The following is a 14,301-nucleotide window of genomic DNA, read 5'->3' as shown; positions in this document are numbered from 1 at the left end:
TCGCAATGGCATTGTCCGAAGCGCGAGTTCGGGGCGAGGCCTTTTTGTCCGGATCCCCTGGGGATGGAGCGGTGAATGGGACCTTGATATAAAGGTGTACTGCTGACCATCCATGCTTGACAGGATCCGTGAGCAGAGCAACTGGTACAGCACCAAACGTGTCGTCCGAAGAACACGATCCGGCAAGGTCGGACTGAGCCGCCTCGGGAGCGTCAACACCAGGCAGTTTCACTTCCCATCATCAGTCAGTGTGTGTGGCAGCGACTGGACAGACGTATCGAGCCACGATTTTGATCTGATATAGCCGGTGCTCTGCTTGTGTGGCGCACCCCTTCAGAGCGTGGTTCTTTCCGTGTCTGGGAGCAGTTGACGAACACGATACCCAATAATACCAGATTCTATAAATTCTATTTATCTTTTCATTTCCCTCTTATCTCTACCAAAATCCTCGCTCTGAGACCATCATGGCCCCACACCAAGTTGCTGATTATGACGATACCCTTATTCCGAAGGAACCTGTTCCTTTCCATGGAAAGACGTTCATCAAGACGGAGCCCATCCCCCCCACCGCCCAGCAGAATGAGCAGAAACCTCAGCGCAACTGGCTGATGGGCGAGAAGGCCTTCAAAACCAGCATGCCGCACCATCAGGGCATCAAGGCTCTCTGGGAGACGAAATGGAAGTTCCCCTGCACCAAGTCCGTGTACCCTTTCCACGACGGCGCGTACGAGGACTTTGCCCCAGTCTTTGAGCACCTGATCGCGCACGACATCAACGACGGCACATCGCCAGAGTACACGCGGGCATTCTTCCCCGTCACGGAGGAGCTCGAGGCCGCGGGCGACGCCGCCGTGCAGCAGGGTCAGGCAGAGAAGGCGAGCGAGCTGTACCTACGGGCAGCGTGTGTCCTCCGCATCGCACGGTTTCCGTACATCTCGGCGCATGTCTCCCAGCAGGAGGACCCGGACAAGTGGCGAGCCTGGGAATGGCAGAAGAAAGTGTACATGAAGGCTGCGGGTCAGCTGTGGGAGCCGTCGCCAGTGGTCGAGGTCGACATTCCTCACGTCTACGCGGCAAACAATGATCTCGGCCTGTCGATCCCCGCGTATGTCCGCATGCCGCCGGCAGCTCCTCTCAGCGCTGCTCCTGGGACTCCGCGCTCCGCGCGATCCAGTTCGGCGTCCCCATCGCCTCCTGGCTCTCCATCGCTTCTCTGGACGCTCGAAGGCAAAGAGGAAGAAGAGCAACGAGCCCTGCGGACCACGCAGCAAAAGCGCAAGAAGAGCCCGCCCAACTCACCATTCATGACCGCCCAGCAGCACGGCAAGCCCGTCCAGGAATGCCCCGTGGTCATCCTGCTCACCGGGCTAGATGGCTACCGGCCCGACAACACGGTCCGCTGCAACGAGTTCCTTGCCCGCGGCTGGGCATGCGTGGTCCTCGAGATCCCGGGCACCGCAGACTGTCCTGCTGATCCATCCGACCCCGCGGCCTCGGAGAGGCTGTGGGACTCGCTGTTCTCCTGGATGCGGAGTTACACATATAACCGTACTGCTGCTGCTGGCACTGGCGCTGGCACTGCCGCAGAGGACCGAAGAAACGGAGGAGCATCGGTGCTGCAGAAGTTTGACATGGCACGCGTCCTGTGCTGGGGCCTGTCGGCAGGCGGCTACCACGCGATCCGCATCGCGCACACGCATGCCGCGCAGCTCGCCGGTGTCGTCGCGCAGGGGGCTGGGAGTCACTACTTCTTTGACCGGGAGTGGATCGAGTACGCCGAGGGCCACGAGTACCCTTTCAAGCTGGCGCCCGCGATGGCGCGGAAGCACGGCTTCGACAGCGTCGAGGAGTACAAGGAAAAGGTGCAGGGCAGGTTTTCGCTGCTGGCGAACGGCCTGCTAGACCCCCAGGGCGGGAGCGCGAGGTTGTTGTTGGTGAATGTGAGTACCGCTACTTTTCCCTGTCGCTCTTTTACCAGTTTTTCTTCGTGAGAAGGGCTTTTGTGCTCGTGTTTATCTTGTTATGGTTCCCCACGGCATGCTAACAACTTGTTCTTTAATGTCTTTCAGGGCATGCAAGACGGCCTCATGCCCATCGAAGACTCTATGCTGCTGTTCGAGCACGGCTCGCCAAAGGAGGCTCGCTTCTTTGCTGCGGCGCTGCACATGGGCTACCCGCTGGCCAACTCGGCGGTGTATCCGTGGATGGAACAGGTTGTTGCGTCGGTGGTGGACAAGGCATGAGCCTTGCATACGTGCGTATTTAAAAAGAGTACTCATGAGATGATCAGATACGGTGTTATCTTGGGGATCGATGTGCCCTCGTCTTTCTGCCTCACGGTCTTGCTTAGCTGCGTTTCACTAGTCTCAACACTGTACATGGCATTGACTTTTGATGTGAGTAATGCATATGCCATGGCTTTCTGAATAGTATAGCCACAAACATACACAAACATAAAAGAAGCAATTTGGAATTTCGAGGCGCTTTCGTGGTTGGTATGGCCCCTTCTCGCAATACGAGATACACCATCAGCAAATCATGTCTGAGCGATCTTCCCTATTTTTATTTAAAAGCATGGGAACGAGATCAGTCCCAGCAGTCTTCCTGGTGCTTAAACACTAATTTTTTCCCCGGTCCATAACTCCCCCGCATCTTTACCTCCCCATCCAGCCACCGTCCACGACGAGCGTATGCCCACTAACGTACGCGGAGCTCTTACTCGCTAGGAACACGACGCTGCCCTTGAAGTCCTCGGGCAGGCCCCACCGCCCGGCGGGGATGCGCTCGCTGATGCTCCGCAGCCGGTCCGGGTCGTTGAGCAGGGCCGTGTTCATCTCGGTCGCAATGTACCCCGGGGCGATGGCGTTGACGGTGATGCCCTTTGCGCTCCAGCCGTTGGCGAGGGACTTTGTCAGCTGGCCGACGGCGCCCTTGCTGGCCGCGTAGGCGGGGACGTTGAGCCCACCCTGGAAGGTGAGCAGGGAGGCAAAGTTGATGATGCTCCCCTTTCGCCCTGTCACGGGGCTGTCGGGCAGGCCGAGCATGTGCGCGCCCACGTCGCGGCACAGCGTGAAGACGGTGTTGAGGTTGACCTGCATGACGGCGGCGAAGTCGGCGTCCGGGAAGGCCTCGCAGGGGTGCCGGATCTGGATCCCCGCGCAGTTGATCAGGATCCGGACCTCGTGGCCGTCGGCGAGGATCTTGGGCGTCAGGGCCGCCACGTCGCTCGCCGAGGACAGGTCCGCGGTGTAGGTGCTCACTTTGCGGCCCAGGGCGGTGATCGAGTCGGCCGTCTCGGTGGCGGAGGTGTTGCGCTGGGGACGCAGAGTTTGTGTCAGCCGGGAACGTTTTAACCTCCTCTTTAATCATGTGTCTTTTAGGCTGGGCTTTTCTTTTGCTTCTGGATAGGGAAAGGGACAGGTTGTTTTGGGGACAGGCGGATATTTGTCGAACCGCCCAGGTAAATGATGCTTGAGCAACGAGCAGTAGACGAACCTGGATGAGAATGATGTCGGCCCCGGCCTCGGCGAGGGCAATGGCAACAGCCTGGCCGATACCTCTGGTGCCGCCAGTCACGAGGGCAGTCTCGCCCTTGAGCGAGAAGAGAGCCTCTGTGGCCATTTTCGGACAAGACTAAGTCAAGGGGAGGGTTGTGTAGGGTATGCTGAAGTGTTCTGGGTGGTCTGTTCCCGGGTCCGCAATCGCTGGACCGCTGGCGAAATATTTGCAACTGTTTCGACTTGCGAGTGAAGCTATCGTGAGATTTCCAGGATCAGGTCAAAAATCAGAAAAGCCTGGAGAAGGAATTACGAAGACGTCAATTCAAGATGAACCCCTGCCTGTGAGGAGCACAACAACTCCACAACCAATGCAGGACACTGAAGCAGAAGGGCAATAGCCGCCGCCGCGTGGCCGCCGCCATCGGAGGGCTGCCCCGCGACATTAGCAGGGCCACCCCCATCCCGTCGGCGTCTGGGACCCTGCGACTGCCGCCCCTGTGACGATTGTCGGCTATTGAAGGCTAGAGACCAGCGGAAGACTGGAGGTGGGGTGCCGCCCGGGGCTTGCTCTCCACCCACCACTGGAAAAGCTGTCTAGCCGTGGTCATTTTCGGCGAAGGTTCCCGTTAGATGGGGCATCTGTCAGGAATATTCCCGGCGCTACAGGGTCGCAGCTTCGGGGCTGTTGTGGAGTAAGCCGGTGCTAGTGAGTTGGGGTTGGTGTCATGCGATATTCAAACATTCAGAGAAGCATTGGAGTACGTTGTCTGAAATGTGGTTCATTGAGTGATACCGTATGCGTTTCCTTGATTCTTCCCTCATGCTCCCGAAAACTCATAGTCTCGCCTGTATTTCACATTTCGTCACCGTCCCTCATTCAAGATTGGAGGTGGGACGTGCAACCCAGAAAGCCGATGTTGCTACCATTGCCTGAGAAGTGTCGAGACGATTACTCAATGCTGCAAGCGCATACTGCATGATCCAAGGCGGTCCAGTATGCAAGATAGCCATTGCTGCGTCAGATCTTGACCAATGCCGGCCCGCTGGAGCTAGAGTCAGTCTATAGCTCGTTGCCAACCATCTCCTGTCGCTTACCAGAATTCGCAACTCACGGAGATGATCGTCACCTCACTCAAAGGTGGCCTTCTCATACCTTCAGCGATACAGCTTGCTGTCGTACATAATGCTGAAATGAAAGTCGACTTCATCTGAAGATCGACCAGCACGCTGGGAGGGATGCGACCAGACGCCCTCCAACTGCGCCCGCTTGTGCAGCCATGCGAGCAGTCCGTCCACGATGCCGGTGACAAGACCCTCATCTGTAATGCCAACCTTTGTGGGGAAGTACACTTGGCCTTGTGAGGTGTACAACCACTCCTGGACAGTGGCTGTAAAAAACAAGGCCAGAGCGACCTGTCCCGTAAAGACGCCCTGGCGGACATTGTCGGCGGCCCAGCGTGCAAGCATGACCTCTCTGGACTGCGTGTTCTGGTTCTTGTTGTTTCCGTCGTGCTTGTGCTCATTGCTGAACACGGTCTGGTCCTACAAGACTCGTGCTCGGTTATATGCTTGAATTATCGTGCCGGCGGGGAGGACCTTGGCATCGGGGTTCGTAACGAGGAAGTGGTTTTTATAGTAGAAAAAAGCATTGAGAACCACCGGATGCTGCACGAGAAGTCGCGCGTTTTGCACGGTAATGTGCATGCTGCTTTGAAGCCGGCCGAAGCTTGGCTTCTTCGCATCCGACGACGAGATCGCAACGAGATCTTCGTTGTCAATGTCCTTTACGTCTGCACTGCTTGAACATAGGACGGGCTCGTCGAGACGAGCGGCAGACGCGACACTGCTAGAGCCGCGGGACACGAACTCCCAGTCGCTAATGTCACACAAGGGTCTTGCCGGTGCAGAACTGGCTTGGCTAGGGCTGTCAGCGTTGGTGCTGTCCGCAACGTTATCGTCAGAGCTAGCGGCAGCGACGTTGTCCTCAGGCGGCGCGCTGGCGCTTGTGCCCGCGCTCTCTTTTCCAATGCCGAGTTTGCGTCGGAAAGCTGCCATCGCGGCGATGTTGTCGGGGCTGTTGGCAGCGACCGTGTTCTCTCGTGCGGTACCGAGGATACAGAGACAGAGTGCTTGGAGGAAAGAGACTGGAGGACCGTCTGGAACTGCTTGGTTCGTGGGGTTCATTCTGAAGAGGTGAAAGAAGACATGCGACGAGGTTGTGGAGAGGAAGGGGTTTGATGAGGTTTGCGCGTGTCGCTTTATGCAAACGTGTTTGTGGGCATGTGGGAGACAATCAAAACTCCTGGCGGGGTATTCTGGGCACAGGTTTGTCCTTGACGAGGTTGGGTTTTCATCAGGTCGTCACATGTGCGCTGACTTGGTCTCGGCTAGGGTTGACAAGAAATGGGCGAAACCCGGGCAACGGCCTCGACGAGGAGGAGCTTGGGGCAGCTGGTCGTGTCGAGAGCGCGGATGGGGGCCGCCACAGAAATTCAGGTGCTCACACAGCTCGAGTATGGTCACAGATGGGTATCCTTGAGAGTGACAGTGACTTGAAGTGAGATCGCACACCCAGCGAGCTCGGTAGACCAATGGAGATATGTGAGCGCCATTGACGGCTGCCACGATGCCCAAGACAGACCAGTAAAGGACAGTACATAGCTTGCCCAGAGCCTTAAAGTGTGACTAACATCATAGTCTAGCCGCGCCCCTCTGACGTAGACATAATCGTACGTGATAGCCGCCTGGTGCCGGCTTTGAGACTGGCAATAACATATGCAATGTACGGCAGCATGTTAAGCGTGATGTCTTCCAGCACGGTCTGTCATCAGCAACCACTATGCTCACAAGGGGGTGGATCAGGGTATGGAGTTCCGAATAGCCCATTGAGGAGATTTATGCGTGACCCAGCCACATGTGTTGACAGCTGTGCTGTGCTTGTTCGCTGGACGACGCGAGGAGTCACAAAGGCTCGGCTCAATGGCCACAAGCAGCTATAGTCGTCCCCGCCCCTGCGATATATACCGACCACGACTATCCATAGAGTCTCAAACAATCGACAGGTAAAGGTGATTCCCAACGAGCTTCGGCCCTTCTTTTCGAGATGCTTGACACTAGTTCCGTCCGCTCTCTCGGGTGTACCAGCGACACATTGTACCAACCCAGCCATCAAAGGACCATTATCGCGCCCACCAACTGGTAAAGCCATGATTCTATGAGTGTATCCTATCAGCAATGGGAGTCAAAGCGTGCCGCATTGCACATGCTCGCATTCAGTCGTCTGAGTTAGTACACTCCTTCATCTTTGGGAGCGCTACAAGGACACAAGTTCCCCGTCATTTACATGGATCGGTCTAGCCTTATTCATGTGCTTGACGTTGCATTCCATCGTGAGAGATGTGATTCAAGCGCGGTTGGGAGTTGTAGAACACTACTCCCGTTCTAGTCTCGTTGTGCCAGTCTCGTCTAAGGGCCTTGTGGACACACACATCCGACTAATCATGTCGGTCTTACCCAACCAAGCCCACTGGCTTTGAGAAGCCGGGGCAGTCATACTTGTGGCCCTGATGATTACAGACAGTTGCTTCCTAACAATCCCAAGCCGGATTACAGAGTCATGGACTAGTAGAAGTTGCTTTTTCGTGACGATTCCGCCCTGCTTCCCCGTTTCGGCCCACTGCAACCCGTGATTGGCTCATGCAGAGCCACACCAGGGAACCCTCCAGGGCCAGGGCGTCTCGGCGGTCGTGACCCCGGCCTGGCCCCCCGAACCTAAAGGATCCCCCACCATACAAATTTCGCCGGCGAGAATTGGGGGCGCAAGAGGAAAAAGTTGGGGAAATCGGAGCAACTCTGCTGAGGGAGTGGGGGAGGGGCACAGGCGGCGGGTATTGGTATGGTATTGGTATTGCCCCCGGCCGCCATCGTCACGAGGCAGCGGTTGCCGATCGGAGCCAGAGTATTCTTTGCCAGGGTCGAGTCTGTCTGTTTTCCTGTTTTTGTGTGTATTGCTACTACACAAGGCACAGAGCATTCGAAGACTACACAAACCTGTCGACACAGTTTCCCAGGTTGGCCATTGGAACTTGCACAATGTAAGTAAACAGCAGTCGTCCCTTGCGGTCCCCTCGTCTTGGATCTTCCTCTCAGGCATTGGGGATTGCGTCACAGCACGGAGACTTTTCCCTGAGAAAACCCCAGGGCCGGCTCTGCTTTGTTGGCGGAAGCATTGTTCACTGACTCACTGCCAGTGTCTCCCAGCAGAACCCAGACACACATCATCATCAACCATGGCCGAAGTCAAGGCGTCTGTCCTCCACGGAGCGAAGGACCTCAGAGTGGTACGTGTTCTCTCGATCCGCAAACGTTTGGCTGGCAAACTTGCCAGAGCATGCCACCGCCACCAAGAGTCCACGGCTGACCCTCACATCCTCCAAACCTCTAGGAATCCCGCTCCCTCGCCTCCCCGTCCGCCGACGAGGTCCAGGTCGCCGTCCAGGCCACGGGGCTGTGCGGCTCGGACCTGCACTACCACGGCCACTACCGCAACGGCGACATCCTTGTGCGCGAGCCCATGACGCTCGGCCACGAGTCGGCCGGCACCGTCACCGCCGTCGGCTCCGGCGCCAGCGGCCTGCAGGTCGGCGACCGCGTGGCCCTCGAGGTCGGCCTGCCCTGCGAGAGCTGCGCCCTGTGCCAGTCCGGCCGCTACAACATCTGCCGCGGCATGAACTTCCGCTCCTCGGCAAAGGCCTTCCCGCACTCCCAGGGCACCCTCCAGGAGCGCATCAACCACCCGGCAAAGTGGTGCCACAAGCTGCCTCCCGCCGTCTCCCTCGAGCAGGGCGCCCTCGTCGAGCCCCTCTCCGTCGCCTTCCACGCCCACTCCCGCGCGGGGCTCACCAGGGAAACCGCCGCGGACGCGACCATCCTGATCCTCGGCGCGGGGGCCGTCGGCCTGTGCTGCGCCTACGCCAGCCGCGTCCTGTGGAACCCCAAGCGCATCGTCATTGCCGACATCCAGACCGACCGCGTCGACTTCGCCGTCCAGAACGGCTTCGCCGACGTCGCCGTCACCGTGCCCCTCGGCCGCCCCCAGAGCATCGAGGACAAGCTCGAGTATGCCCGCGGCGTGGCCGACCTCGTCAAGACGGCAAAGGTCCCCGGCTCGGACGGCGAGGTCGTCGGCGAGGTCGCCGCGACGTTTGAGTGCACCGGTGTCGAGACTTGCATGCAGGCTGCTATCTACGTAAGCTTTTTCCCCTTTCTCCTGTTTTTGTCCTCGTGTCTCTCCATGGCCAAGAGATTCTATACAGGTGAACACAAACTAACAACCCGCGCCTTCCCTTCCCCAACTATAGTCCACCCAGCCCGGCGGCAAAGTAATGATGATTGGCATGGGCACGCCCATCCAGACGCTGCCCCTCTCGGCCGCCGCCCTGCGCGAGGTCGACCTCGTCGGCGTCTTCCGCTACGCAAACACGTACCCCAAGATCATCGAGCTGCTGGCCAACCCCCCAGCGTCCTCGTCGGCGGAGGTAGAAGGAGGCAGCAGCAAGAGCCGGATCCCCGACATCACGAAGCTGATCACGCAGCGGTACAAGGGCCTCGAGAACATCCCCAAGGCGTTCGACATGGCGAGCAAGGTCAAGGACGAGCAGGGCAACCTGGTCATCAAGGTATTTGTTGACATGAGCGAGTAAAAAAAGAAAAAAGGCTGGTAGGCGTGTAGCGGTTTGAAGAAAAGACGAGACTATGGTATAGCATTTTGGGGGAAGGCGTGAGGTGGGGAGTTCGGGGTGCTGGTATTATCGTAGCGAATGATGCATTGTATATATATAGTCTGAAATGGATATGCGTTGAGTCAGTATTGGAGGCACGAATAATGCATGGGACAGCCACAAGAAGGCGTTGCATTTTCCCGCAGGGAAAGCTGACATGGACAGCCTGACATTTTGGAGCTTAATCCGTCTATGATCTGAGCAAGAAGCCCAATCTCCACGCTCAATATTCATCACGAAGACGAAGACAAAAAGTGAATCCACGTGCGAAAAGGCACACCACACACCTCAACGCAATAAATCGCAAGTTTTTGATCTATGTCTGAAAATGCTTTTTCACAGTATAAAAAAAACCATCTACCGCCAGAACCGCTTTCCTCCCTCCCCGTCTTCAAACCGCTACAAAATCTCAAGCTTCGAGGCCATTGGGCATGGTCTTGCCCGTGGTTTTGTCGGGGAAGCCAAAGTTGATGCCAAAGGGCGGGTACACGAAGCGCTCGAACTTGCCGCCGGCCGAGACCTCGCCGAGGGTCTTGAGGTCCTCGTCGTCGAGGTCGACAATCTCGAGGTTGGCCTTGATGCGCGACTCGGTGACCGACTTGGCCAGGACGGTGCTGCCTCTGGCGACTGATTGCGAGGGGGCCGAGCAAGAATTGGCCATGAGTTAGTTACTGGTACGCTTTTCTTTTCTTTTTCCCTCACTCGTGTGTACCGCCGCAACGATTCACGATGCGAGAGATGGGGAAAGGAGGATAGGGTAGACACTCACCGTGGTAGCTCAGGAGCACGGTACCCGGGCTGGCGCCCTTCTTCTCGGCGACCTTCTTGACGCTCTCGTTCTGGAAGAGCGGCGAGCCAGTGCTGCCGAGCGGGCTGTAGGCCATGATGTGGATGCCGTTCTCCTTGCAGATGGCGACGACCTCGTCCTGGGGCAGCGACGGGTGGTTCTCGATCTGGTTGACGGCGGGCACGATCTCGGCCTGGGCAAGGAGCTTCTCGAGGTAGACCTTGCTGTAGTTGGACACGCCGATGGCCTTGGTCTTGCCCGTCTTGACGAGGCCCTCCATCTGCTTCCAGGTCGCGACGTGGTCGTGCTCCCAGGTAATGTCGCGCTCGCCGTTGGGCAGCTTGGGAAACCGGTCGTCGTTGCCCTCCGGGTTCATGCCCACGGGCCAGTGGACGAGGAAGAGGTCGACGTAGTCGAGGCCCAGGTTCTGGAGGGACTTGTCGAGGCCGACCTCGGCGCGTGTGGCGTACGTGTTCCACAGCTTGGTCACGACAAAGATGTCCTCGCGCTTGACGACGCCCGCGTCAATGGCCTCCTTGATGCCCTTGCCGACCTCGTCCTCGTTTCCGTAGCAGTAGGCCGTGTCGATCAGCCGGTAGCCCGCCTTGAGAGCGATTGCGACGGCGTTGGCGACCTCGCCAGGGGCAGACTGCCAGGTGCCTATGGCGCGCACAAGCGGATTGTTAGCTTGGTGAAGATAGCAGTTTACAGGTCTGTTTGTGAGGCTGTCTGTGGGGGTCGAGACCATGCTACAACGTCTCCAATCCCAGCTTCGTTGCAACGAAGCAAATATCTTGCAGCTTCCGGCCAGGGATAATCTTATGCAAGCAGCAATAGTTCAGCAAAAGAAAGAGCAGCACGTACCGAGACCGACAGCAGGCATGTCAACGCCAGTGTTGAGCTTGAAGGAGGTAGGAGCCATGGTGAAAGTCGTGTGCGTCTGTGAATTTAGAAAACAGCTGGGTATACGCAAGGGGCTTCTCAATGGCTGGGAAAGTCACAGAGGAGCAGGTTGTGAAAGAAAGTGAAAGGGACGAGAGAGGGGAGGAAGTGAGGACATGTGAGGAACACATGGGCCACAAGGGCAAACGCAATTGCAACCACAGATCGGCACGGGCGAATAGAGCACGAGGGAGCCCTACGAGGGCACCCTTGGGACGCCCTGGGGCCTCCGCGGGGGCGGCGAGCGGATCACGATAGTTGCTTGGGGACCAGAGCTAGACGGGGCGGGGGAGGGGCAGCATCGGCGACAATGTGCGATTGCGTCAAGGCCTTCCTGGTCCGACAAGTGGGCGCCTGCCGCGATGGCGGGTCTGTTGTTCCACGTCCTCCCCCCCCTGAGGCTTTCCTGTTGGAGCATTTCGCCGTTCCGTGACCAGGCTCGAGAGCATGCGCCTGGGGGCCATATCAGAGTATACACGCCCTTCTGGGGAAGACTGATTCGTCAGTGATCTTGACGGCCATGTCATGAGACTGCAGTCCTCATGTGTTTTTGGAAGTCGCTACCCCGCGTGGCCGATCGCGGAAAACTGCCAGCTCGCGGGCCTGGGATTCCGGCGCGGAGGGCTGTCGGGTCCGGCACGCCGCTACTGGCAGGACCCCAGCCAACGCCTCGGCACCGGCCTGATTTGCCACGAATCAGCGCCCGCGCTGCCACCTCCCCTGGACAGGCCCAACACGTCCTATGCGCCCTTGCCTTAATCTGTGACCAAAGGTACTTGTTGTAGGCACTCTTCAGGACAATTGTACCAGGCCTGAAGATATCATGCATCTAAATGCACTGGCATCCGCGTCTGCACAATCCGTCACCTACGCACCCTTGTGCTATCATGATACCAGGGGAGACTCCGGTCCCTCGAGTTGTGTCGATTTGAACGAAACCCAGGCTCGCAGCACAGAGGCAGCCCGCAATGTGCCGAGCAATAGGCGTCGTCTGCAACTACACAACACGACTACAAGTTGGTTCTTGCGCAATCGAAAATAACTGGGTTAGTCCTGCCCGAAGCTGAACGCCGACTGCTGCCTTCTGACGTTTCATCTGTGAGTTCGAGTGGTTGGCAGCAGTATGGGCACGGCAAAGCATTTGAAAGCTCAAACGAACCAGGGGTTCGTCTGTCGGGGCTGTCGGTGACTCGTAAACATCTATTAATGCTATGTGCTCGACAACCAGGTCTGCCATAGTTGATGGACACCATTACAAAGGAGATCTCTAAGATGCAAATGCCACTCGACCGGAGACGGCGAACTCGCAAAATGAACAGAATAAAAGACCACGCAGTAGGCAATATACAAGGTGGGGTATTATGATATGGGGAGCCCGTGTCCCAAGAAGTGAGCACCATCTAACCAGCGATGAGAACCCAAAGACTAAGAATGCACGTTTAGTACTCGTTTTTAATACTCAGAGCAGACGGCATCGAGGGGGTGACTCACAGGAAGAAGATCATCAGAACTCCAAACATTTTGGCAAGAAGCCACCTGTTGCTCGAGACACGGGACCAGTATTTGAGCAGTTCCCTTTGTGCCCCGGAGACGTTATCGACAACGTCATCCGTGTTCGCGTCGATACGTTCTGGAGTGCGTCAGCTTGTTTGACCACGTAAACGTTCTTCAGGTAGCAGCGCATCTTACCTATCATCTCGCTTTGCTCTGAAACCATTTGAGCCAGTTGACCAAAGATAGATCCTAGCTCGCCAATCGTGCGTTCTATCGCTTCGATCGCCTCGCCTCTTTGCTGGATGTATGCATTTTGCGGTTGCGCCTCCTCCATCATAAGAACCTGCTGGTCGGCCACCGGATTCAGAGACAATAGGTCCTGCCCAGGAGAAGGCGTGCCTCTCGCGGGTGTGCCGTAGAGCGGAGATGCGTTCTGGTGCATCGGTGGCTGGACGTGCTGCGAAACGGAAGAGATGAAGTTCTCGGTTCGCGACCTCGAGGCTTGGATGTTCTTCGTCCGGACCTCGAGAACGTCCTTGAAATTGGCACCGACATCGCTGAGCTTTCCTTGAAGCATAAGAACTACATTCTGGAATGGCAAGCGCATTAGTTGCACGGAACCATCATGCAGATGTGGTCCTGGAAGGTTTCGCATCAGCTTACCTTGTTGTGCTCGCCTTCCTCTCCCTTGGGATGCTGCTGGCGCGTAAGTTGCTGCAGACCAGAGATCTGCTGGTTCAGCGAAGAGAGATCTTCGAAGTACACCTTGTCAGCCACAACTGCCACAACTGCCACAAATGGCTGTCCTCCTCTCCTGCCTGGAACATACCTTGCTTGATAATAAAAGTCAACTCATTAATCTCAATCGGCTTGTCATCGAACAACGTCTTCTTCCTGCAGAGCAGCGCCAGCTTCTCTAGCTTGCCCATAGTTCCCGCGATACCTCTACCAATCTCAGCGGCCCTGCGCGCGAACTCAGACCTCCTCTGGGGACCCTGCGCGCCATCTGCTGCAGCCTTCTGCGAGTCGGTCAGAAGGTTTCGGCGCGAGCCGACTTTGGCAGAAGCCTGGCGCTTCTGAGCTTGTTTCACGACAGAGCGGAACTCTGCCGTGCGGTCCTGCATGTTCGTCATCGCCATTGTTAAGGCTAAGCGGCGGAGCGTGAGTTCGGCCCGCGCGGCGGGGTTGTCCGGACTATTGCTCGTGACAGGCGTCTCTCGGCGCAGGTACGCGTACGGCGCAAAGAGTTTCGCGGCAGTGCTGTATGATGGGATCAAGGCGCGGCGCCGAGTGTGTGATCTAACTGTCGACCGAAGATGCGCAGCTCGATTGGGCTTGTCGTGCTGTCTGGACGTGGACAGCTGGAATTCCCGTTCGTGTGTTGGAGGGTGCGCGCCTCTGTTGTGTGGCGTCTATGGCAGTGTCGCTGGAGCCGGCGTGCTCTTGACGAGAAGCGATGCGAAAGTGAGGACGTCGATGACGGTGCTGTGGAGTGTTGGGATCTGTCAAGGAGCGTGATGGCGACGCTCTGGACGTTGGCAGGTGAAACCTGGCTCGATGCACGAGGATATTACACACTGTGCCATGTACTGTACGCCTGGGATTGGGCTGCGTGTCAGGATCCAGACCGCGGTGGGGGCATTGGGGCCGCAGCCAGGCACGCGCAGACAGCCACCACTCTCCTGCATGAGAGGATCCCAGCAGCCTCGAGGCGGCAAGCCAAAGTTAGAAACGGCCAGCCGCCTACGGGACTGTTGGTCGGACACAATGGCCGTGGTCCAGACCCACAGCCTACTTC

General features: G+C 57.4%; 6 protein-coding genes across 6 annotated transcripts; 2 read left to right on the top strand and 4 right to left on the bottom strand.

The window, feature by feature from the left end:
• Positions 1-464: 464 nt before the first annotated feature.
• On the top strand, positions 465-2,243 carry B0I36DRAFT_253784 (Alpha/Beta hydrolase protein; the record flags this gene model as incomplete). The annotated part of the gene is made up of 4 exons (XM_046150779.1): positions 465-1,109; positions 1,320-1,533; positions 1,609-1,940; positions 2,070-2,243. 4 exons carry the CDS (start codon positions 465-467, stop codon positions 2,241-2,243), a joined length of 1,365 nt encoding a protein of 454 aa, XP_046006520.1.
• A 320-nt stretch (positions 2,244-2,563) lies between these two features.
• B0I36DRAFT_335583 (uncharacterized protein) lies at positions 2,564-3,861 on the bottom strand. The gene is made up of 2 exons (XM_046155499.1): positions 3,496-3,861; positions 2,564-3,314 (listed from the first exon to the last, which is right to left on the bottom strand). Exons 1-2 carry the CDS (start codon positions 3,619-3,621, stop codon positions 2,655-2,657), a joined length of 786 nt encoding a protein of 261 aa, XP_046006519.1. The 5' UTR covers positions 3,622-3,861; the 3' UTR covers positions 2,564-2,654.
• Positions 3,862-4,519: 658 nt separating this feature from the next.
• Positions 4,520-5,684, bottom strand: B0I36DRAFT_395004 (uncharacterized protein; the record flags this gene model as incomplete). Its single annotated transcript, XM_046161514.1, has 2 exons — positions 4,520-5,042; positions 5,289-5,684. 2 exons carry the CDS (start codon positions 5,682-5,684, stop codon positions 4,656-4,658), a joined length of 783 nt encoding a protein of 260 aa, XP_046006518.1. The 3' UTR covers positions 4,520-4,655.
• A 1,764-nt stretch (positions 5,685-7,448) lies between these two features.
• B0I36DRAFT_388498 (sorbitol dehydrogenase) lies at positions 7,449-9,412 on the top strand. The gene is made up of 4 exons (XM_046161249.1): positions 7,449-7,594; positions 7,751-7,840; positions 7,945-8,748; positions 8,861-9,412. The coding sequence occupies exons 2-4, from the start codon at positions 7,790-7,792 to the stop codon at positions 9,200-9,202; spliced, it is 1,197 nt and encodes a 398-aa protein (XP_046006517.1). The 5' UTR covers positions 7,449-7,594; positions 7,751-7,789; the 3' UTR covers positions 9,203-9,412.
• On the bottom strand, positions 9,413-11,288 carry B0I36DRAFT_335580 (Aldo/keto reductase-like protein). Its single transcript, XM_046155498.1, has 3 exons — positions 10,932-11,288; positions 10,050-10,727; positions 9,413-9,907 (listed from the first exon to the last, which is right to left on the bottom strand). The coding sequence occupies exons 1-3, from the start codon at positions 10,987-10,989 to the stop codon at positions 9,690-9,692; spliced, it is 954 nt and encodes a 317-aa protein (XP_046006516.1). The 5' UTR covers positions 10,990-11,288; the 3' UTR covers positions 9,413-9,689.
• Positions 11,289-12,187: 899 nt separating this feature from the next.
• On the bottom strand, positions 12,188-14,022 carry B0I36DRAFT_335577 (integral membrane protein sed5). Its single transcript, XM_046155497.1, has 5 exons — positions 13,333-14,022; positions 13,167-13,255; positions 12,699-13,092; positions 12,501-12,639; positions 12,188-12,434 (listed from the first exon to the last, which is right to left on the bottom strand). Exons 1-5 carry the CDS (start codon positions 13,640-13,642, stop codon positions 12,410-12,412), a joined length of 957 nt encoding a protein of 318 aa, XP_046006515.1. The 5' UTR covers positions 13,643-14,022; the 3' UTR covers positions 12,188-12,409.
• Between the last annotated feature and the right edge of the window lie 279 nt (positions 14,023-14,301).

Source organism: Microdochium trichocladiopsis (genome assembly GCF_020744255.1).
Source record: "Microdochium trichocladiopsis strain MPI-CAGE-CH-0230 chromosome Unknown B0I36scaffold_11, whole genome shotgun sequence".
Taxonomy (NCBI): Eukaryota; Fungi; Ascomycota; class Sordariomycetes; order Xylariales; family Microdochiaceae; genus Microdochium; species Microdochium trichocladiopsis.
This window is presented reverse-complemented; position numbering and strand designations above follow the sequence as displayed.

Bases quoted from the DNA above. Each gene is read 5' to 3' on its own strand.
- B0I36DRAFT_335580 (XM_046155498.1), bottom strand. From the start codon at position 10,989: ATGGCTCCTACCTCCTTCAAGCTCAACACTGGCGTTGACATGCCTGCT. The intron at 10,728-10,931 runs GTACGTGCTGCT...TGCGCGCCATAG, and splicing joins CATGCCTGCTGTCGGTCTCG to GCACCTGGCAGTCTGCCCCT. The intron at 9,908-10,049 runs GTGAGTGTCTAC...CCTCGCAATCAG, and splicing joins CGTGCTCCTGAGCTACCACG to TCGCCAGAGGCAGCACCGTC.
- B0I36DRAFT_335577 (XM_046155497.1), bottom strand. From the start codon at position 13,642: ATGGCGATGACGAACATGCAGGACCGCACGGCAGAGTTCCGCTCTGTC. The intron at 13,256-13,332 runs GTATGTTCCAGG...TGTACTTCGAAG, and splicing joins GACTTTTATTATCAAGCAAG to ATCTCTCTTCGCTGAACCAG. The intron at 12,640-12,698 runs GTAAGATGCGCT...GACGCACTCCAG, and splicing joins AGAGCAAAGCGAGATGATAG to AACGTATCGACGCGAACACG.
- B0I36DRAFT_335583 (XM_046155499.1), bottom strand. From the start codon at position 3,621: ATGGCCACAGAGGCTCTCTTCTCGCTCAAGGGCGAGACTGCCCTCGTG. The intron at 3,315-3,495 runs GTTCGTCTACTG...CTGCGTCCCCAG, and splicing joins CCGACATCATTCTCATCCAG to CGCAACACCTCCGCCACCGA.
- B0I36DRAFT_388498 (XM_046161249.1), top strand. From the start codon at position 7,790: ATGGCCGAAGTCAAGGCGTCTGTCCTCCACGGAGCGAAGGACCTCAGA. The intron at 7,841-7,944 runs GTACGTGTTCTC...CCAAACCTCTAG, and splicing joins GAGCGAAGGACCTCAGAGTG to GAATCCCGCTCCCTCGCCTC. The intron at 8,749-8,860 runs GTAAGCTTTTTC...CCCCAACTATAG, and splicing joins GCATGCAGGCTGCTATCTAC to TCCACCCAGCCCGGCGGCAA.